Here is a 24,862-nt window from a genome sequence, read left to right on the forward strand (position 1 = left end):
CGGGCAATTAGGCATCAACTGTCAAAGAACGAAGCAGCAACGTCTCGTGATCCTTGGGTAGCAAAGCCGTTGCAGATGGGTAGAGCAAGTTATTGGGGGGAGAAAAGAATTGTGAAATAAACACTCAAACTTGAGGGTTTTTCTCGACTCTATGGCCCTCTTTACTGAGACCCTAAGACCACCACTGAATAAATGTGTGTGTGATGAGACAGCAGCAAGTGCTTTCAAGGGGGATAATGGCTAAGAAGAGGAGAGTTTAAATGGTCCACGTATCAAGGGTGTCATACCCATAAGTGTGTGCGCAAGCGTTTTCATGTGTCCGGTATTTGAAAATAATGATAAAAACCATTACTTTCATATATTCAGGCTTCATCTGAACTATTTTAACCCAGAGGGACTGTCGGAAGCAAAATGCCAGCGTCAGTGAAACTAAATGATGCCCTGTATCCAGGTTAGGCACAATTTGATATGCTGAGCAAAAAAATTATTACATAACCGGTGTCAAGAAAGCAAAATAGACTCTTAATCAATATAACCCTGCATGGGAAAACACATGACACCAAATATAAGACAAACAGTTCTTTGTTGTTTAAGGGACGAAACAATGTTTGGTCAAAAAGCCTTTTCTCTGAAAAGGATGCAAACCCTCCTCGGCCATATCCAAAACATTAAGAAACCATCCTCTGTGTCTGATCTCACTGATGTCAAGATTACATCTTTAATGCTTTAATGGACCCATTTGTTGTTGGCCAGAGATCTGGCAATGTACTTTGGAGGAAAGACAGATCTTGGTCCAAAAAAGTTAAAAGAGGAGGATTTATGAAAACATAATTTTTTTTCTTGTGCAAGCATTTAATCTCCTGGCCGCATCGTGGTATAGTGATTAGTGTTCTCGCCTCACAGTGGGAATATCCACAGCTTGAGTCTGGTGCCTTTCTGTATGCCAATTTCCATGTTTTCACAGTGAATGTGTTTGTTTGTTGTTGTTTTCTTCTTCAGGTTTGAGGTTAATTGGTGTCTTTTGTGTTGTTATTGCTTCCCCCGACAGCATTCATATGGCAGTTTCTTCCTTCTTTTTGCCAAGTTCAGAGTTACTTGCTGTAAAGTTCCGATATTTTTGATAACTTCCTCCAATAACATTTCCAGCTCCATGGTATCACATTTAATTTTGTGGCTCAGCGCTTCATCCAATCACTCCATTATGACGATAAGCATACAAATACGGAAACCATAGAACTACCACCAGATCATACAGATGTAAAAATGGCTTAATTGATATGACATTCTCATTTAAATATGCCTGTTTGCGTGTGCAACTATTTTTTTGGTTGATCACCCACAAAAGAGATTCAAAGACAAAACGTAATCTATTTGCATGCAATTTGTTTTGTTTTCTCTCTTTCTGACTTTTGACGATGTTTTGTCCTGTGTTGTTCCTGTTTTCAGATCTGCATTTTCAAGCCACGTCATTGTTCCGTAAATTCACCTCTCATCTTAATAAAAAATCGCTTTTTGTTTGTTTTGCACTTAAGTCCTTCACATTTGCTTCTGCACTGATAAAACTTCAGGAACATTTGATCTATGCTGCAATGAAAATAGAAATGGCTCCTCACTTCTTTCTCTGATGAAGTGAATATATTGTATACAACTCTCACATTCTATACAATTAATGTAAGGACTAGATCAGTGGTTTTTCAAACTGTATAAATTTATAATATCTATAATTGTATGTGATATTTTAAACAAGGTACATTCTTGCTGTCATATCATTAAGGGACAAAAACTTGAGCTGAAGGCAAGAGCCCATTGTTTTGGTTTTTTTCCTGCTTGAAATGACAGAAGCATATTGTGTTAACGCATGTTCTCTCGCTTCTATTTCACGATTTCCATCTACCTCGGTGGCTGCTCTGCTTCCGGGAGTGCTAGGGAAAAAACATTTGTGTCCTGACATTTTTGGGCACGAGTCAGACTATAAATAGACATTTTCCATTTTGTGCAAGTCTTCAGAGATTGACTTGGGTCCTTGGGGCTTTTCTTGACGTCCGCTGCCCGGGCCAGTGGTGAATCATGACGCTAGTTTACTTGCCGGTTTCCCGGCTGAATAGTATTTCGCATGCCCTACTGTGTTGTTATCGCTTGGACTGTCACCTTCACTGACAATCAATGTCCTGCTGAAGATTGGGATGCTGTTGTTGTGGGGTCAGGTGGCACAAAGTGTTTGGTGGCGAAAGCCGTGTCACTGTTAGTGATGCTAATGCAAGGAAAAAGGCACTTAATGGAAGTGCTGATCTTGGCAGTGTATGAATGCACGGCCGTGCACGGCACTGTGTTACTGTCTGGGAGTATGAATGGATGGAGTTGCTTGGGTTAGAACAGCAGTATTTTGTTGTAAAGTGCTGAACACAATAAAAGTGGGGATAAAGGTGTCGAAAAAGTGACCACTCAAAAAAAAAAAAAAAAAACCCACAAAAAAACCCCCAACTTGAAATAACATCACAAAAACAGGAAAGTGAAGCAAGTTAGAACGCTGAAACATTTGTGTTATCGAGACTGGCTGTTTTCAATAGCGGTACAAAATGATGAAAGAGGAGCTTTTTCTCCGCCGACAGAAATCAATGGCCTGGCTCTTTGATATCCATCACTTGGACTGAATCTGAGTCTTTAAGTATTCAACAAAAAGCTAGACACACAGAGGCACATATTTCTCTTGTTGCTGTCTGAGGTTATCTTCAAGTCCCCATGTAATGTATTGCAGAGTCGACTTCAGCTGATTAATGGCTATTGATTGATTTCATGGTTGTCCGATGTGACACGCGGTCACAGCCGAAACCACCGTACTAATGGGAATGACATCTGCCGATGCTGTACTTGTAATGCGAAAAAAAGATTTTGACAACTCTTCCAGACGCCTCCACTATACATGCACACACATATAACTGCATATATGGGACACAAGACAAAACTGGATATGTGATGTTTTTGGTTTGCGTGCGCAACAGTGAAAAAAAGCACAGTTCAAGTGTCTGCTAGTTTCAAAAAGACAAAGTCGCCACTTCACCAGTGCTGTTGAAATACCACATATACTTGAACCCATTCATGTGCACATTTGTATTGGCATTGTCAGTATGTATTTTTCCTTAGACCCCAAATATAAGATGACCTCACTTTTTCAGACCCATTACCCAGGGGAAAAAAAACCTTGTCTTATATTCAGAGCAATGCGGTTAATCGAGATTGGCTTGAATCTGACCAATTGAAACAAGGTCTTAAGTTGACAAGGCACTTTAGTCTTGTTATTTTTAAAGTACTGTGTATTGGCAGAGACAGGTGACTCACAACGTGCCTACAGATTGTGCATGTCTCCCCGGTTCTCTCAAAACCTTATCCGTTGCTGATGTTGTGCTGTGCTGGTTCGAGGCATATGCAGAATATGTCATTATGTATTTTGAAGAGTTGTAGCATTAGACAGCAGCAGTCCATGTTTATCCATGCACTTATCCAAAGTTTGACAGGTGTGGACAATGATGGCATAATTGCTGTAACAACTTCATTATTTATGATTATCCCAGACCTGAAGATAGGAGAGGTCATATTCGTTTCCCACAGTTTACCGAGAGGATTTTTTTATTCTTATTTTTTTTACATTGAGTCTTAGTGTATTTGTTGAAATTTTTGACAGTAGAATTGCAGCCAAACAACTTAAACTTTGAATAATTGATAGTTCTTCTACCTTAGCGTGAGTCTAACTGTACTGAGAAGATGATGAATGTTGTCTGCAACTGGATGGTTGTTGGGAGAAAGGCAGTAAAAGGTTAACATTGATAGAAAAACGCATCAATTCAAAGATTTTTTTTTCTTCAGCTTTCCAGAAAACATCGCCTCTAATGGCCTGGCCTTTCCGGGGTGCTCCCCACTGCCCTACATCAGACAAGAACACATCTGTTAAGAGCAGCTCGGGGTCCCAGAGGCAGGCCTGCACCTGCACACACTTGCACACGTGCGTGTGTGAGAGCACGCACAAACACACCTGTGTCTTCACTATATATACAGTCGAACTGTAGCTACATGTTGAGAAGACGTAATGATTCGAATATAAAAACAAAACAAAAAAAAATTTAATCATCTGGGACAATGAGTCACAGCTGCGCCTCGGGGCCGCAGGGGGGCTTACATTGCTCATCCATCACAGACAGGAAGTGGGTTTGTGTACACAATCTTCGTCGTGTAAATATGAGACACGTGTTGTGTATTACACTGTATATCACTATGTGTTTGAGGTCTTTGACGTCACACGTATTGTGAGGAGTACGGCATCTAGAGCACTGCATTTCTTTATGGGTGGCATCTTAAAAATGCACCACGCCATGCATGGGTACCACGAAGGATGATTCATTTATCTCCAGCCGTCCCTTTCAGCAATTAATTTCCATTCCTCTCATTTCATAGAATTATGTGCTGTAGTCTTTATCTCTACGTTACTCTATCCATCTGCGGTAGTTCTGTACATCATTGCATTATAATGCTGTAAATAATCCGTCATGCCGGTAAAATGTTGACAGATGGTCACGTATCACATGTTTTAGGCAGGAAAGATCTGGAGCCACCTGGATCTTTCAATTATGATGCCATTACAATCGGTTTTGCAAAACACCTGGCTCAGAGTTTGTTCCACACTTTCTCAATTTCACATTTCACATCGGGAATGTTGACACGGTGTCTTAAAGAAAAATTGAGTCCGATGTTCAGATAAAGTTCATGTTACTTTTTAAGCTACATTCACGCCGCACTTACAGAAACAACAGACATTTTTACATGGCAGCTTGTGAATGATCCATTTCTGGAGTCCACGTTAGTTCATAAATACAGTTGTCATTAATGGATTAACGATGAGACCATTATTATCATTCAGAAAATGATCAGCTTAAGAACCATATTGGCTGAAATAGCTAATAGCGCTTTTACTCCAGCTCCCACATTAGTTCATCCCCCATGTTTATAAATCCACCCCTTCTTGGGGATAAACGTAAGAGCTAATGAAACTAAATTCAATGAATGGCCACAGGCCTGCCATGGAGTAGCTAAAAATACAAGCAGCATTTCCCCTTAATCAGATTGATTAAAGTGCTCCCTGGTTGAAGCCCTCCCCCTGAGCCATCTGGCAGATGAGTTTTCAGTGTGTCACTGGACTGCTGTCAACACAGCTCACCTAAGCAGCCTCAGCACAGGTCAGCATGGTTTCAGTGACAGCCCATGTCAGGAGCCTCACCTCCTCACCATCACACTGCAGGGTAATAATTACACTATGCTAATGATCTGCTGGCATGCAGAAAAGAGAAACTTAGGTATCCTGAAAGTTCCTTGACATTTTGGAGGACCTTTAAAATTGTCAGGTCACTGTGTGCAAATTATGTTGCTGTTTCTTTCTGCTTTAAATGCTTATTCAGGCCAGAAATCTCCGATTTCACATTTAGCAAACTCAGCACAGCACAGCACAGCACAGCACATTTACAAAAAAAAGAGAACCCTCTTGCTTGTGTCCGAGAAATTTTAGACACGTCTCATATTTATACCTGCCGATTCAAGATGGACATTTACAGTAAGCAATCCTATTTAGGTTGGGATGCCCTTTAATGTTTAAATGATCAACACTTTGCTTCAAACAGGCTTAACTTTATGGAGACTGAAAGATGCTGAGAATTTAAGGTTTCGGGTTTAGGGCAAGTTTGGGCCGACTGAGGAGTGAAAGTAGTATAACAGACATAGGATGTTGGAAATGGAGCTGCCAGCCTGGAGGAGAAGATGAAGGAGGACATGGAGATGGGTGGAGAGCAGAAGATTGTGTGAGAAGGCAGCAGATGATCTGCTGTGTTGACGTCTCAACGGAGCGGCTCACAGCAAAACAAGAAAAGATAGTTGCGCACTCCCAAATAAAGATGTAAATTCAGCTTTGGTTTTCTTCTAAACCTCTGCTTGAAATCTAAAGAATGGTCTGTTTAATGTTATGTGCACACATAAAGCTGATCTGAGCACTGAGAGTACACATTCCCTCAATATGACAACAATTATCTCTCGAAGGCAATAAAATGGGGCTAAATGAAGACATAATCCCACGAGCAGTACTTAGAGGATGATGACGATGTGTGTGAAAATAGTCGTGTTTTGTTCTTCTTGTTTTAGTAATCTTGTAAATCTCTGAAATAGAAATGATGACGTTTGCCAAACACACAGAGGCAGGAGTGGTGAGATATGAAATTTTAAGTGCTTGTTATATAAAGTATTATATCCGTCTGTGTTCCTCAGAGATCAAAGGGATTTTTCCAGAGAAAGTCCCCATACACCATCACACCAGCAAGTGTCATACCCTGTTAGTCATAGCCCCGTACACTGATGCTGAGCATGGTATCGTGACTCACTGTCACAATTGAGTTAGCTGGAGATCTGACTATCAGCACGTCATTGTTCTTATACTGCGTAGCTCGGTTCATGAGGCGCAGGCTGGTATGGCCGGGGAGAGTAGAAACGCTTCAATCAGAACTTCCATTTCTCTACTGTGGGCTATAAGATAGAATTTCTAAGACTTTGTAGCATTTAACGAGTTTGTACTTTACAAACAGGCTTATAAACAGGCACAAATGATGTTAAAAAAAACTTGCTGACTTTTCTGCAGAACAGTCTCACTATTGCCATTGAATGTTGAAGCAACTTACTGTATAATCTCTTTGACACATTCTTCTTTTAATGTGCGTGTATTCCTCCGTATAAAGTATATATAAAATTCCTCCTATCTGGTTCACATGAATATGAGTGAATCATTTACAAAGAATAATTTCCTCTGGGGGGGTTGCCTGTTTTTTTTTCCAGGTATTCTGGTTTACAATGCAAACGCATACTCATTAGATGAATTAGTTACATTAAATTGACAATAAGTATGGACATGTGAGGGTGAATGTCTCTCTGGATTTAGCCTGTGATGGACTGGAGACCTCCCTTTTGCCAATGTAGCCCACCTGCAGCCTTATTTAGGATAAAGCGGGCATTTGTACCTGGAAGATGAGATTGTAAGATATTGGCAGTCTTTTGGCTTTTCAAATTTAATGTGAACACTCAAATCTTTCCTGGACGAACTGTGAGAACATCATAAATTATCTGCATATATTTATAGCACTGAGTTTTCGGACCTTAAAAAGCAAATACGCAAACAAAAACATGAACCAAACCAAAACTAATCATACGTCTTTAATCCCGTTGAGAAATTTCCTTTACCTTCCACATTGACCAATTCTATGATGTGGGGGTGTGGCCACAGTACGGCGCTCCAGAGAGCCGAGTCAAGGTTGTTTCTCAGGAACCCACAGTGGTGACCCATCAATGGTGGTTGTTATCAATTTAACAGTATTAACATTGTAATCAACCCATTGCTTTTTAATTTTTTTATAAGTTAGGGAGGGAAAAAAAAAAAGACCTTGATTTCCAACTCCAGGCTCTCCTATTGACGTAAAAGTAGGCAGAGAATCCCACGTGTGTTTTCTGCAGACTCTTGGTCTTGTGCTCAGCAATTCACATTTCTAATGTTTACTCGTGCGAAGTAAGAGACTATATACTCACTACATTAAAAGGTCTGAGAGAGGTCAGCGAAAGGTAGTCAAGTCTGGTTCTTATGCATGACTGCCTCATGACTGCACTGAAGGATGGCTGAAAGATTCATTAGAAAGTTTGAGTTTATGTAATGGCTGGCTGGGCGAGACGGTGTTTCTCCACAGCTAAGATGTGCACTATAAAATAATCAATAAAAAGCTATATTTGGACAAAAGCCTGCTTCAGATTAGATTGGAGCACTTTGTGAAGCATTTATTGAATCTGGATTAAGAACTGGCTTTACGCTCAATGGGACACGATCTTTAAGGTGATGAAGCAAATGCCCAGCCCACATACTACATACACACAGAATGCCCGTTTAGGATTCCAAATGAAAATGAAGTCCTGGAATGCTCCTTCATCTCGTCTCAGTGGCTTTCCCACACTCTTCTATCTATTTCTAGTTTGTTTGTCTGGTTTTTAGCTCAGATCTCGTCTGTGGTTTGCCTAGACAAAGCTGCCGTGAACAGAGCGTATAAACCAGAGTCCTTGGCCCGTTTCAATCCCTGCAGCCACCAGGGAGACAGATAAGCACATGACGGAGCTTACAGGATGTTTTCTGGATTCAAGTACTGTTTCCAAAAAGTTTTCCTTTCCAGCCTTTGCCTCTTTTTGGAGGGAGGCGGGACAAAGCACAGTTAGTTTCTTTTATCAGGATCACTAATCATCGACTTCACTGATCATTTCAACTCGATATTATCATCAAAGCATTTATTGAAACAGTTTGCGCTCACATAGTTGGACTGGATCATCATTCATGTTGTTTGTTTAACATTCATTTAAAATTTTGACATTTGAATGTGCAAAACTATAATGCACCAGAGGCCATGCATTTAATGGAAAGTACTTTAAGTACTTATTTTCAAATGCTGTTGAACATGTATATACTTATAACACTAAAAGACATCAATTATTTACTTCTGCACTTTTACCATAAAGGCTGCTGAATAATTGAGACGTTTCCCTCTGACCAATGGCATGGGGTGATAAACCACAGTTTAGACCAGGTTTGGGGGGGGAAACAATTCGTCTTTGTCATAGATCTCAGTGCAATCATTTTACTAAGATGTGGAAGTGATTATAGTTTGATCTATTGAGGCACAGTCCTGCCAATCTGTGCTGGCATATTAAATCAGACAAAAAGCAAAGCAAACTTTAAGTTGTGGCACAGCTTGAAGGAAGAGGGTTACAACTCGGTTCAATTAGACCCCAGAGAGACGAGTCCTGCCCTGGCCCTGTTATGGATGACTACCATAAAGTAGATATTTTGCTGACAAGAGCCTCTAGGTGCGTATCATTCATGCCCTGCCTTCAGACTGCAGGCGACAGCCCGTACGTCATGCGGTCAATGATGCACCCAACAGCTACGACAAATTTCAACTCACCTTCAGTGCTTAAATAAAACTAGGACTAAGATAATGTGGTTCACATTAATCAGCACTAATCCAGTGGCTTTCTGAGATGCCGTTTGACTTCAAATCAGCGAGTTTCAGTACAAAGTCTCAAACTAAGATAATCAAGGAATTTGACTCCTGATCTAGAATGGAGAAGGGAAAAAAGAAAGTGTACTGATATGTAAGTTTTAGCAGCTTGTGTGTGTCTGGAACTGGACTATGACCTGAGACGTGAAACAAGAAAGTGATCAACAAACTTTAGTTAAAATGAGAAGACATTTTTAAAGGAAATTATTACAAACTTCCCCATAAGTGAAGACAAACATCATGTTCAACCACAGCAAAACAAAAAACTTAATGCATGGACTGAGATTTGTAATGAATAGAACTCAAATAATGTACCGGCAGGAACCTCCAACAAGTTCATGGAAGATTGATTAATCTTTAGTGGCCTGCGTGTACTATTCGATCACTTTGAAATGTGTGACAGAAGTCTTGATTTAGACGTGGATTAGCTCTAGTCCCCCTTCAAGAATGCAGATTATTTAACTGAAGACTTGGACAGTTTGAGACTATTTTAATCCACGCCAAAGAAAGCCATTTTAGCAAGTACTGGTTAAAAATCTGATTTAGTCTAGAACTGGGATTAATCCGTGTATGGCAAACCAGGCCATAGAGTTAAAAAAAAAAAAAAAAAAAAGTGCTGCTGTTTATTCAGAGACAATAGTCCAAAAATATATTTAGATCTGGATAAAGCGTCAAACAGTGAGTCTCTTATTCGACGTGTCTGTAAACGTCACAGAGACGTCATCCTGGAACACACTGCACGGGGAACACTCTGACCTTTTACAGTACGGGATGCTTGCAAAACAAAAAAAAAGAAAATATTTGTATGCACAGAGCAGTCCTGTGTTTGCCTGATGACTGAGCTCCCTCGCAGCTCCACAGCCCACATGCAAACTCTCACACTGTGATTTCACCTAGTTTGGTGGAGCATCTGCTTATCTCGTTTCTCCTCAATCGTCGCATCTCCTCACTCGCTACGAGTGCACAATTAATATTTCTAAACCGATAACTGCAAACCCCACGTGTGAATTATGATTTGCATTCATGATACAAGAGTCAAATTGTCTGTAATGGCAGGCCAATTAAGAGCAACAAATGTGATGAGTGATACGAATGAGCAGCAAGCAGGCTGTGTTAAAAACGAGGTAAGTCGCTTCACTCGCTGTTACCGCTGTGCTTTGGTAAGTGGAGATTATTCATGGCTTTTAATTGTCATTAGTGAGGATGCATTGTGCCAAGATGGCAATTTCAAGGAAATGGTGGAAAAATCAGTGACCACACACTTATTGGAAACCTCAGACACATTAGCATATTTACCACTACAACAACTTTTATGCAGAAAGTTTGGGAACAGAGTTCTGAAAAAGTAATAGCTAACTATCTATGGCCTTCAAAGCACAATGTCATATGGTATTACTTTACATATATTGAGACTGAATTGAACTGTAAAAGTTAATGAAGCCACTAAAGTCTTTTCAATATATTCTTAGACTTACATCCCCGCTGTCAGAGAGCAGGTGCTGCTGAAGAGAGCTTGCTTCCCTTGTGAACCTTTTCTTAGGCCCAAAGCGGTCGGCCAGGTTGCCCATGATCACTCTGCTTTGACCCCCGGTGGATTCCTCGAGTCAACACTTTCACCCGCCGTCTTTCTCCTGTCTCTTCGAGCCGCTCCCTTTTCCCTACACAACACCGTCTTGCGTCCTTTCTTCCAGCGTCGCTGACAGGCTTACGCACACTCGATTTTAAAGAGACACAATTGCATACAATCCCTCTTCCTACACACGCACACACACATACACACACACACTTATCTTCCACGGAGAAACTAGGTTACATCCGTTTTGAGCAAGTGCTAAAATAGGACGACCTCCAGAAACAGAGGAGAAGAGCGGGACCAGACAAAGAGAGTGGACTTGGCGATGAAAGTGAAAGTACAATTTTCACTGCTTTACGGAAAAACAAGTTTTATGGAAGAAAAATGTAAGGGTCTGTGTCACATTTACCCCAAACTGTGCTAAAGCTTCTTAAGTGATTCAAAAGGGTCACAATCCAAACAAGCTCCTTGCATCAAAATAAAAAGCAAGTGCCATATCATGTTCACAATTATGTACAAAACTGTTGAGATTAAATTTTTTGCACCGATATGGATAAAACACATGCAAAGTTAATGTTATTGCAGGTTGAGTTGGGAAAAAAACATTTTTGTGGTTGTTTTTATATGATGTTCCCATTTATGTGTTGATTTTCCAACTTTTCTTGCATTCAGCAAGCATAATTCTAGTTATCTGTAGCGGCGTTACAGAAATGTAGTGTTTTGTTTACTTGAGCGAATGTCTGGATTTTTTCCGCTTTTATGGTGGATACAGAGCAGAGATGTTTGAAGAGAGGAAAGGCCTGCACAGGGAATAAACTCAGTATATCCTGCAGAAAAGAAAAAAAATCAACCATGCATACAAAAAAAAGGTATCAAACAAATGATAAGACAATTCCACTGAATCAGTGAGAATATTAATGAAATGTTAGGAAAAAGAACCAAAAATTTAAACTTTTTACTTTCTTTCTTTCGCTCTCTGCTCTTGACCTGTGCACAGATAGAGCGATTCAATTTAACACCATCACATCACACCCATCATTAATTTAAGCAAACACACACACACACACACACACAAACAAATACAGCAGGAGCAGTGAGAATCAGGGTCACTTAGATATATCTTGATCGTCTATGGGTAGCAGAGTTCAACCCTTCAGTGATTGAAGAGCTCTAGAGAATTTTTTTTTCCCTTCCCTAAGTCCCCTTTGATATGTTTTCCTCTCTGTATCTCTTTCATCCCTCTCTTGGTCCACGCTCACATGTTCCTTCACTTCACACACCAATGCGCCTCACCACAGGGACCAAAAAAGGTCAGCAACCTTGTAAAGACTGTCATCACTTAAAGATAAATGAATACTACAGTGGTTGAGCAGCTGCTCATGTTCAGCCAAAAATATTTAAATATTTGCCAATTAAAGGATGAGAGGAGAGCAAATATTTATATTTCTGAATATATATATATATATATTTGCAATTGTCAAATTCTTAGTGTTTCTCGCGTTATATGTGAGTGAAAGGAGCCAAAAAGAGAGTGAAATGGACGCTGTGTTTCATTGTGGCTACTGTTACTTCCCCCAGGTATGAAATGAACTGCTGACAGGTGTAACAACTATAACAAATGATTGCTGATTCTGTGTGTGTGTGTGTGTGTGTGTGTGTGTGTGTGTGTGTGTGTGTGTGTGTGTGTGTGTGTGTGTGTGTGTGTGTGTGTGTGTGTGTGTGTGTGTGTGTGTGTGTGTGTGTGTGTATGTGTGTGTGTGTGTGTGTGTGTGTGTGTGTGTGTGTATGTGTGCGTGCGTGCGTGCGGGCGTGCGTGTGTGCGTGTAGAAAGAGAAAGAGACAAATTGCATGCAGAGGAAGCCGCAGCAAGCGATTCTTGACTGGAGACGAGTACAGAATTGCTTTATATATAAAGCCCGGGGAGTCAGATTCTCCAAACGTTGTACTTATCTATTTATTTCAAATACATTATTTAGCTATTTAGGGACAATAAGAATTTGAGAAATAATGTAAAATATTGAAATATAAGGCAAAGGTACTAATACAGCCAGTCGTGCAGTTCTTGTTTCTATGCTGGGTAAAACACAAAGTAAGGCTTAAAGTTTATCAAACCTTCTACATTTCCCATGCTGTCTTATGTAAGTGCTTCTATTTATATATGTTGCCTAATTGGATAGTCTGAATAATATTGGAGCCTTTTCTTTCGTCTTTTTCCCCGCCTGTGGGACACTTATCAGGGCCCTCACATTCTGTCTGGAATTTCAGAGGGGGAAAAAAAAGTACCCTTTAAAAGATTCATAAGCTGCTAATGAGGTTATGTAGCACATTTCAAAGCAGAAAATACTGTGACAATATGAGCGTGTGTGCCTGTGTGGCTGCAGTTAAAGCGGGCTGGGGTTTTTTGTGGGGGGATTTGCTCGGTGAAAAGATTAACCATACCAGCAGACGTTTGTAGCTGAAACAAATTGTAGACGAGTCACAGTGGCTGGACGGGTTTCTCAACAGTTGAGCCGTCCCCTCGGCTTATATTCTGAAAACCTTCCAAGACCTTTAAGTGTTGCGTCTTGAAAAGCTCTAATTTGAAAAATGAGTTCAAAAGTTTTACTGCAGCTTTGAGGAGACTTCTGAGAGCTGTTTTCAAATCCAAAGTGGCAATTATTTTTGTAGAAAATGTATTGATATGAATGGGAAAAGGCAATTTTACAGGGCCAGTGTGTGGGATGTGCTGACTTCTATTAATTGCAGAGCAGAGAGATAACTGAATATGTTTTAGTCTCATTTCAAATTTTCTTTCGATTAAAGAAAAATGTAGCTGGTCTTGGCTACCTCTCTGTGTTAATTTTGCATGTCTCCCCCCGTCCATGTATGGATTTCTTTCCGTTTTCTCCCACAGCCCAAAACTTAGCTCTTGATGTGAGTGTGAGATTTTCTATTTTCTATAATGGACTAGAAACTTACACAGGGAGTAGGGCCAGTTGTCTTGAGCGGCTTCATCTGACACCTCAACATGTCTACTTGTCAAAGTTTTGTTGGGCAAAACATTAAACTTCCATTTTGTCTGATTATGTCTGAAATTGACTTTATAGGTCAAATCCATTTCTCATTTTGTTGGTGTAAAGTAATCGTTAAGCATTGTCAAGACTAAATCGCATTTTAAACCAGGACTTACTAAAATGGCTTTCTCAGACATGTCCTAGTGTTAAGTAATCTCTTTTCTTGAATTGAGACCAGAGCTGATCCAAGTCTAAATCAAGACTAAAATTCAAACCTGGCCAGAGGCAAATTTAACTTCAGATTAAAGGCTGTATGTCTCATGGTGCATGCTGAAAATGGATTACCTTGACACATCAATGATGCTGAATAATAGTAATAATAATAATAATAATAACAACAATAATAATAATAATAGTGCCGAGGTTGGTTCTTGGGGCTTGGAGGGATGCAGAACGGACGAGTACAAGAAGGGGGGGGGGGGGTTTGAATCATGATGTTTGTCTTCAATTATGGGGAACTTTTTATAAAGTTCCTTTAAAAGCATCTTCTCATTTTCACTGTAGTTTGTTTAATGCTTTCTTTTTTCCCTTTTCCATGCTGTATCAGGGGTCAAACTCCAGTTTCACACACAAGCACGCTGCTAAAACCTCCATTAAAAACCTTCCACCCCAGCACTCTCACTGAGTAGTACGAAACTCTCTAGTCTGGAACTAAATCACACCTCAGAAAGCCACCGGATTAGTGTGAATTAATTTAAACCAGATTAATTTGGTCCTGGTTTTATTTAAGCCCTGAACGCTAAACCCGGCCTGCGAGCTTAGTGTTAATTGTGAGTTTCACTCTCACTGTGTGAGGTGACAGCAGATTCTTTTGGTGGATTTTAATTCAGCAGATGAGAGGATGCACGGATCATGGGGAGAGTAGTTCCCACTATCCTCTGCAGGATTATTTTCTATATGCATCTAAACTAAGAAAGTAGAAAAATGTGGGGGGTTTTTTTACACCTTAAAAAAAATCCCCTTTGATGCCATTTCAACTCGCCTTTATTTGTCAGTATCCCATAGTCAAGAAATCCAATACAGAATGAGCTACGTTTGTGGATTTAGTTTCCCATTGTCAAAATACAACATTCAGCAATATAGAGAACCCTTAAGGTGAAGCCGTCTCTATTTCAGCACAACGTGAGTATATATATTGTGGGATCAAATGCAATACTTCACAAATATTGAATTACAGCAAATCAGTGGTCATTACAATTAAGAGTAATTACATGTAATCTCACCAGGTTGTGGAAAAACGGGAGGTAGAGTAATCAGTCTGCATTTATTACTTCCCTCTGAGATACTAAATTATCCATTTGGTAGCTTGAGGTTCTTGTCCCTTTTTCAAGGTGTTGTTACAAGTCCAATATGCTTGCTCTCTGTAGTAACTATGCAGTACATGGATGAATATTGCCATTTTATGCAAATCTTCAATATTGAACAGACTTTTATTTGGTTAGGGATTTGCATTGTGCCATACATTTACAGTATATTTCTTTGCATGTGCAGGAGTCCTGAATCTGGCTGCAGCTCTGCTATTTTCACATGTTAGTGATGTAAACATCCACCATCAGGAGAACACTTCTCATGTTCTGTTCGACGATATGCTTTATATCAGGATGGCGCTGCCAGAGATGGGTCTGATAAAGTTTCAAGACACAAAGCATGCACATCAGATATGCTACATATAAGATCCCCACCCTTGCACAACGTGGTGGAACTCGTGGGGTTGTTGCAGCTCGATCCAAAGAAGTGTAGAAAGAGAATATTATAAGCTGCTGCAAGAAGGTGATGATGTACATCAACCTTAAAAGGATGAGGAGACTTGGAGTGTCATTTATTGACTGCAACATTTCACCCTTGACAAAAAATGACCATTGGATGGGTATAAAGACTCACATTGTTAGGGAAGGACATCAGAGGAAAATGGGGCAGAAATACTGTCTACCATCGTCTGCAAATAAACTCTGACTATGGCCGAGCTGCCGGGAAAACAGCTGCTCAAAAGCCTCCGAAACACTCAGATCCTATCTGTCCAACAGCTTTCGTACACTCCCTGTTTCTGTCTATTTCTAAGTTGCTTTTTAGGCTTTCTGTTGCCTAAAAACCTATGTGCCTGTTTCAGTGATATGTGCATTTTTTTCTTCATCTTGAAACATACACTGAACAAAAATAAACACTTTTTTTATTTTACCACACTGCCTTCTGATTGGTTGAGTGAAAAAAGCATAGTGCTAGTGTAGGTTCATTTGCTTTTTAATTATCTACATTATTTTTTTCTTTGCACTGTTTTTAAATCATGTTGAGCACATTGCATTACCTTGTTGTATAAAAAAGTGCTATATAAATAAAGTTGATTGATTGATTGATTGATTGATTGATTGATTGATTGATTGATTGATTGATTGATTGATTGAAAGTCAAAAAGTCATCAGAAAAATTAAACAACGTTTAGGACTATTGCTTATCATATTATTATATTACCACGTTTCTCAAATGTAGATGAAAACGTGAGAATGTGTGAAAGACGCAGGTCTGAGACAGAAGTCAGATCAGAACAAGACACACAGAGAAAAGACATTTTCATTAGTGCTTTCTGCTAATCCTTGTGTCCTCCATGTAATGTAATTTCCAACAGAGACAATTGCCCCTCCGGCTCACAGACAGTTCACATTAGATCCTGCCTCACCCTAGTCTTTTCTCTGTTTTCCTTCGTCTTACAAACACACAAAGACAAAAGTGGAACACAATTCTTTTCCTTACCTCCGTCATGTGAATAAGGTAGAATCTCAGCTCTTCTGCATAATCTGCAAAACAAAGTGAGAAAGGTATCGTACATAAAGCAGTATTGTTGATTTCCGTTCATGATTTTGGCAGAATACATTTATTGATGAAAAGCGTTCTCTGTGGATCAGCCTCACAGAGTCTCATAATTCACTGGTGAAGAGCTTTGTGAGACAGGCCTGTGGGTCAGGACTCAAGATAAATGGTTTTAATCGAGCGTATATTCGCACACACACACTCCAACACAGACCCACAAAATCTATATGTTGTGGTGATATTTATGACTATTTTACTTCATATAAGCCCCACACACACTCTCACATAAACACATAAAGACCAAATTATTTATCTGTCTGTCTACTGTAAGCTCATGAATCTCTGTTTGGTCAGATGGTGAATTGATGCCACTGATCTTGAGTTTTAAGTATAGTTTCTACATTATATTCAATGTATGATGGGATTTTACAATGGGCAAAATGACAGGTGTGATGATCAAAGCACAAAAACCAATGTAATCATTCTTAATCTGTTTATTTTCCCCCTTGTGTATCATGAAAGCGTCGAGTACACCTCCAGGAATGTGTATAAATCCAGAGTCTATATCCGATTAACTTGATTCATGAGTGTTATAAACTCACACACAAAAATAGGTTTTGCTTATTATATTCCTATCCCGTAGAACTCCACCAGTCAGATTGTCTACAAAAATCCAAGACCACTTTAATGCTTTGTTATTAAATCATACTCATTATGGTAACAGTACAGTTCAATCACAGACAATATTCAACACCAACTTTCAGAAAAAGGTTTTTCAACAAATCTACAATCATAAAGTTACAATATAGCTCAAAGTCCTGAATATAATTACAGTCACAACAAGAATAATTGTCTTTATAGCAGTTGAGGTTATTTGACCCCTCAAAAGTGTGGGTTTTTCTCCTCATAGGTTATCGTTCCTTATCTAACATTCTAGCAATGGAGGCTTTCTCCATTGACATCAACATTAATTGAGAAATGTATGTTATAAAACTGCTTTTTTTTTCTTCATTTGTCTTATTTATTAACTGGCAAGTCCAACATTATAAAATGTACTAATGCCAAAACATAATATTTTTTTTGTCACATTAAACAATATTGATTGCTCCTGCAAAAATGAGGTTAATAAAAACACTTTTCTAAACAACACAATTATTATAAACCATAGGCTGGCCAATATGTTTTAATTTATAATATAAAACCTCATGTGTCCAGAAGGACTTAAACAGGCAGCATTGCAGTGTAACTAGAGAACCAGTGTAACCAGAGCGAAGACAACATGCAAATCTAACTAAGCATGACTAAGCATGCTATAACTAAGCATGACTTCACTGTCAGCACGAACCACTCTCCCCAACCAACTCTACAAATGTGTGTCTCTTCATCTTCAACAGCAGAGGTCACTGCTGGATATCGTTTGTAAACTGAAAAAGCGTGGTCTCACATGTAACAGAGGCTTGTTGAAAGCATATAATGTATTTTTGGACAACCATACCAATTTTATTTTTCAAAATGTTGTTTGTTTCTTTTTTCTTTTTTTTTCTTTAAATCCTGGTCAAATGCTTTCGAGCTCTTGAATCACTATACAGACATGTTAATGTATGTGTGGCTTCTTGCTCAAATCTGAATAGGTGTCACCTGAGAAGTTGGGACACTGTGCAGACAGCAGGGACAAACTGAAGTGTCAGAGGTGTAATAACCAGATTAATTGACTGTCACTCACATTTAATTATTATTCCATTTAGATAACTAACATGGCCTTTACAGTATAGACATATTCTCTCTCTGCCAAAATAAAAACCTTGGCCACTGTCAAGAGTTTTTATATCATTCGATAAAAAGGTAAGCCCTGGTACAGTTTAGTAGAACGGTGATCTTTAAACTGACATGTGGTAATTTGTGTTTGTGGTTTGTTTGTTTTTTTCCCCTTTCTTCCACTCTCATTGTTTCCCACGCTCCTCAGCTAAGCATCGGGGTCACATGAACACAGGAAAGCCCCTTTATTGAACTCGCACTGTGTCATTACACACACACGCACACGCCAAACACACCCTCACTGAAACAAACACAATCCCCCGGCGCCTCTTTCCTGAGTGACGCTGCCGAAGCGAAATAACAATGACAGGCAGCAGGGTGTGTGTGTGTGTGTGTGTCTCTGTGCCTGTGCATGTGGGTCCTCGTGAGACCCAAAGACACACAAACCTGACTGAACCGCCACCCTGGTGATCACTGATTGTTTAGGTACAGGGTGGAGGTCAGAAGTGGTCCGGAGGAGACCAGCAGTGTCTGTGTGGAGGAAAGACAAGTTCGGCTCGACATCTTCAACAGAAACCCATTGCTCTTGTGTTGATTTAGTCAGTAGCTTTAAAGTAAATGTGCTTGATATGCATTATTTGGGTATAATTCAGAATAACTTGAAAAATATCAGTTCATTTTGAACCTTATGGTAGCAACACATCTTTAAAAAAAAAAGTTCCACAATTAAAATGTACTAATACCATATTTTCCTAATGAAAGTTGTTCCTCTGGCCTCAACTCTTCCATCTATTCAACATGGGCGACCCCTTCACAAGTGTAATTCTCTGGTCAACATGTAGTAGCTCGACAGGTGAAAGAGAAATCCCAACCATCACCACTTTGGTGAGGTTGTGTTCTCATCACTTTTTGGATTTAGTTCTACTCATCCGAATACCAATGGACATAAAACAGAGAAATATTTAAAGGTTTAACGTGGTCTTTGGCCACATTTAAGCAGTGTTGTCTTAAAAATAGGCTTGTTTCTCCAACTCGATATCACTGCCTGGGCTCAGGAAAACTTCCAGAAATCACCAGTATTTGCAGTGTGATCCACAAAATTGAATTGAAGCTGTATCACAAAGAAGAAGCCACATGGAAAAGGGCGCCGTCTTTAAAATAAGCTGAGCCAAAAAACTGCTCTGAGGTCAGATGAATCCAAATTTGGCCTGACTATCGGAGCTTGGTGCGAACCAGAGCTGTACACCCTGATTGTAAGTTGCGGCAATACAACTGTCTCTGTCTCAACAGTTTTGAGATTCGTTGCAGTTATCAAGTTCCACTCAAGCTGGAATTCTTTTTGACACAGTAAAATATTTTCTTTTCATCATTTCATATGCTGTCATTGTTCTACCGTGAATACAGTATGGCTTCATGAGATTTGAGACTTACTGATTCATTGTCTGGTTTGTTGCGTTTTCTTGTTATTTGTTCGCATTTGCACATTCATATTCCAGATTATGGTGGTTTCAAGTGCTTGTCTGACCTCGCATGACCCCTAATGTCTTACTTTGTGCTCCCTCAGTCTTGACTGTCAGGTGCTGCTGAACCTATTCTCAGACAGTTCCCAGTTCTCTTTACGCCGCGTGTTTTGTACATATCTATATATGTTCCAGGAGTCTGTCCACTGTTTTTCCACCTCATGTTCCTTGACCTCCATCATCTGTTTTGGTGCCTGACCACTCACGCACCGAACTCTGACTGCCCTCCCGCCCACGACACTCTTTTCAACCTCGACTCTGGCAGGCTCACAACCATTGGAGGCCGCACCGAACAGACATATTCACAGCTTCATCCACGTGGCTGTAAAGAGACTGCTGCAGGAACCACAAACTGGCTGCTAGTCTGTTCTAACCATTTATATTCACAGACACAAACACACACAGCTCCACAACACATAAACAAACAGACACATACAATGAAGAATAGATACACACTGAAACACACACACCCCCTTTGGCTCCCTCGCTGTCCCCACGCAGTTTGTATACTGCTGCAATAACTGCACTTCTACTCTATAGGATTGATTGTATTATATTCTGATTGTATATTTTTACTTTATTATATTTTATATTTTCTGTGCAATGAAATCAAGCTTCTTCTTTAACTTGAATACATTTTCAAAAACATTTGTCTGCCTCTTGAGTCGTGGATTTCAGTCTTGTTTTTTTGTCAGCATTTTGTTTCCATTGACAATTTAGACCTTTTTTTTTTATTGGCTGTGCCTGCTCCAAGACATCAATTTAACAGCACGTAAAGCAGGAGCATTACTCTGCAATAATGATGTATCAGGCTTGACAAAAGTTTAAAAATGGTTTCAATTTTATAACAGATTGGTTGTGGACCGGGTGCAGGGACCTCCGGGGTAGAAAAAGTTAATGAGGTGTTGAAAGAAGACAATGTTATCAATCAGTGAGGAGCAAAGAAATCAATAAAGTTGCAAAGAAAACAAAAGAAGAAAACATGTCAAGGATGAGGTAATTGTTTTGTCGTAATTTGGAGGCAAAAGTTTTGTCGAGGTTCTTTAATACTACCATTTGCTTCAAAGTTTAAATGAGTTTGAAATCAACAATCCCTGCCTGAAGACACACTAGGCTCTTCCTATACCACACAGAGGGATGATATAGAGTCACTATGACAGAGCAGTCTATATTGACACAATGGTGCCTTCTTAACACCCAATTCCCAATAAATCCATTCTGTTATCCTGACCTCTTGTTGACTCTAATGTCACTTCGCTATCACATACAACACTCACTTCAAACATTAGGAAACTTGTCCTCTTAAAGAGACAGTAAAATCACTTTTACGGGAATAACTGTGTCCTCCCACCTCCAGGCCATGCCCATGTCTGCTACCAACAGTCTAAACACTGATATTCACAGCCGGGCCTATTTATTTGATTTGCCCCAGCTGTGTGTGGCCCTGGCGGCCAAACTATTCTCTCTCCTACTCGAGGAGATGATTGTTTACACCAAGGTGAAATAAAAAGACAAAGCAACAGGAAATCATGCAGCCTTTCCATAAATAAATTTTTGGTTAAGCTTGACTGAAAATATCTCTGCATTCAAGGCACTGTGTATTTATTTTTGGGTGTGCACTTTGTGTCCCTTATGTTTCCTTTCCGATTCCAAAGAGTCAAATCTGGTTTTATATGGTAGCAAGCAGATAAGATTGTTTGGAAATTCTGTCTGTGTTGCAGTTTTTTGGCATTTTTCTGTGTTTTCTATGTGCCAATGCAAGCATTTTCGTGTTGATTGACAAAATCGCCAAATAATGGATGCTTGAGGCTCTACGTCTCAACATTTTACAAATCTCCTGAGAAAAGTTCCCTCAACATGTGTTTTAAGGCCTGCATACGTACCGTCCTGGAGCCGCAACTGTCGGAGGTAGAGGGGACTCTGAAGTACGTTACACCTTCCTGGCTCAGTTTCTCTTGTCACCAGCATCAAGTCGCTGTAGACAAACACTGTGACCTGAAAGAGATGGAGCAGGAAGGTTCAGATGAGAAGTGCGAATGAGCAAAGTGAAACAGCAGAGGGGAAGGAGCGCAAGCGAGACTGAATCTCATTTCACATTGGCATTTTCCTCAGTCTCACTGCGGCTTCACACGTTATAAACACATCTGGAAACTATTTGTATTTGCACCGACCGACCACTGAATGCTAACCAGATCTGACCCTGCACATAACCCGTCCCCAATGTCCGGGAATGAGAAATACAGTTAAAATATAAGAGATTATGATCATTAATATTCTTAATTGTACATTAAGCCTGTTGAATATAGGTAAACATAAACTTTTCAATGTATTTTGGCTTAATTCAAAACTAATCCCAAATATCAATTCTACTTGATTATAAATATTTTATTCTCATCTAGCCTATTCTATGCCTTTGATTTTGTCTTCCTATTGAAATACTCTTATAATAATCTTAAATTGAGATCATGCAAGCTAATCTCCATGTGCATCCATCTTTCACTGGTTTTCCACATATCATTCAAACTCTGAATATCAGTGGAAATAAATTGTTGCTCGTGTGAAAATATAGCTCAATGTGGGGACCTGTAACAAATATATTCATCAAAAAAGCAATATAAAAAAAAACAACCTATTTCCACACCTCAGAATAAGAATAGCTGCTTTGAAGATTTGACTAAATTTCTCACCATGTCAGCTCATGACTGGTTTTATGCTTGTTCAGAGGCGAGGTGAGAAAAGTCACACCAGTAAAGCATTAAAATGAAAACAAATGAAGCCTGACACAAATGGTAGAGGAATGAAGAAAAGGAAGCAAGAAGAAATGGACCCAATTTACGCACAGCGGATACTTATGTGCGCCAGTGCTTCTTCACGCAACACAGGACACAGTGCAATTCATGTCGATGAGCAATGTTTCAAGACAAAGCTTCTTGCTTTGGTAGCTTCCTTTGAAGGGTGAGATAGCAGCGAGGGTATTTCAGATGTCGCCAGCATGTGGTTAGACTGTACACGTTTGTATATGTGTGTGTGCGTGTGGGAGGCTGTGTGTGTGGGTGGGTGGAAGAAAATGTAGGTGAGTAAACACACAGAGCATATGAGGCAAACTGCTGCTTATGGGAGGAACTGACCTGCATGCATCATGCATGTAAACCTTGCATACAAAAACAAATACTTCCAACTATGACAGACTTTTTCATACACACTTGATCATTAATATCACAGCAATCGCTTGTTTTTTTTTCATGGTCAAATGAACTTCCTCATGATTTCTTTGCTCTAATTGATTGCTATAATGACTTTAATCCATTCTGTAGAATATATCACATATGTCCTCTTTGATATTGTAATCAGGAAGACAAAAGAGATTTTCTCTGATTACTTTAACCTTTTGCAGGGCACTGACAATAATACATGGAAATTGGAAAATGTTACCATGGCACTGCAAGTAATTACAAAGCTTTCTGTTTTTTTCCATAATAATGGCTTATTAAATTTACAAAGACATACATAATTATATGGCATTTGTATTTGATAAAAAGCTTACCAAGATCAAACATGTCTCATCTCATATATTTTAAAAATGTCTCTAAATGAAAATAAAATCTCTATTAAAACCTAAGAGATTACATATTACCTCTTTGTTATTTCCTCCACAACTGTTTAGTGGATGCATAACTTTTATGTGCAGAGCGCAGATCATTTAAAAGGAAACCTTTTTAATTTTAAGAATTCTGAATAATTCGTCAAGCCGACACAGGTCGTAGATGTTCTGCAGCACGTCAAATAATTGATAGGTTTGAGGTTATGTTAAGAAATATGCAAGTTAGATTACTTTAAATGACGCTAGATTCTATTGATCCCATTGCTTTTATAATGGTATCACTGGAGAAGGTGCAACACTGGCTGTATTTAAACGTCACAATATCACTTGCTTCCCACCGGTGTGACACTTTGTGTGAAAAAAATGGTGCAAAGTTGGTGTAAAAGACACTGCTGCTTTTAAAAATATTAAAAGACAGGCAGAAAAACAGACATGACCTTCAGTTTTGTACGGCTGATGGCTCAGTTCACGAATCCATCTTGAATACGGGCTTCTGGGTAAAACTAGATATGAGTTCATGTGCGCTTGTCACATACGGCCAACGACATAGGGCAAAGCATTATGTGATTTATTCGATGACTGCACCAGATAACATTCTCAGAATGCTTTTATATTTGTAACACATGCAACCAACATTCTGTGTAATTTGTTCTCTGCATTCAACCCATCCAACAGCAGCCGGAGAAGGTCAAAAAGCAAAAGGTTTGATGATTAGTTTTTATCGTGTAAGCGTTAAGCATTTGATTTAATCAGTTAAGTGAATTTCATTTAATTTTAATCAAACCTTATCTTGCATCTATTCCTGCTCACAACTCTTGATGACAGCAACATGAATTTGTATGAATAATTTGTTTTGCTGCCAGATAAACCGTCCCAACGCTGGTGGGTAAAGAGTAGACAGGCTTTAACGCGACACAGAGGTCATTAAAAACACACGGCACAGTGGAGAGAAACTCCCTCCTGATAAAGCGTGGCTGCTAAATATTTTGTTTTACGACGGACAGAAGAGAGAGTCCAGCATTACGCCTCCATGTCAGCAGTTGCTGCGCTTCAGGGCACCGACTGTACGGCAAAGACCATCAGATAAATGCATTGAAAGAACTAAAATATACGTTTCTTCGTGTCCAACATTCCTATATTATTATACTTGACATGCAAAGAACGCCAATGACTTGTTTTAGCAGCCTAAACACATTAAAATATCAAATCCTGTCTAATTGTATAGTATTATTTTCAGGATGTTATAAGTCACAATGTGGATATTTTAACTTTTTCCAACTCTGGGGCTGAAAATTAATCTGCATTGCAGTTTTTCTCTGCGTAGCTGCATATTAATTGAGGTGACCCGATAATATAATGCAAACATCAGTTCTCAATCTTTGATATATTATATATATGATCACATTACAGACTTGTCATTATTTGTAGCATTCCACATTACA

The 24,862-nt window shown here is 39.4% G+C and overlaps 1 protein-coding gene across 2 annotated transcripts in view; it reads right to left on the reverse strand.

Moving 5' to 3' along the window:
* The window catches only part of rgs3a (regulator of G protein signaling 3a), a gene marked incomplete at its 5' end in the record, with an annotated part of 149,079 nt that overhangs the window by 66,681 nt on the left and 57,536 nt on the right, over positions 1-24,862 (reverse strand). For both annotated transcript variants that reach the window (XM_080510106.1, XM_080510107.1), the window contains 2 exons: positions 16,488-16,531; positions 21,703-21,814. In XM_080510106.1, the coding sequence (XP_080366232.1) occupies positions 16,488-16,531; positions 21,703-21,814 (156 nt within the window). The remainder of the gene's footprint in view (positions 1-16,487; positions 16,532-21,702; positions 21,815-24,862) is intronic.

Source organism: Blennius ocellaris, assembly GCF_963422515.1.
Source record: "Blennius ocellaris genome assembly, chromosome: 15".
Classification (NCBI taxonomy): domain Eukaryota; kingdom Metazoa; phylum Chordata; class Actinopteri; order Blenniiformes; family Blenniidae; genus Blennius; species Blennius ocellaris.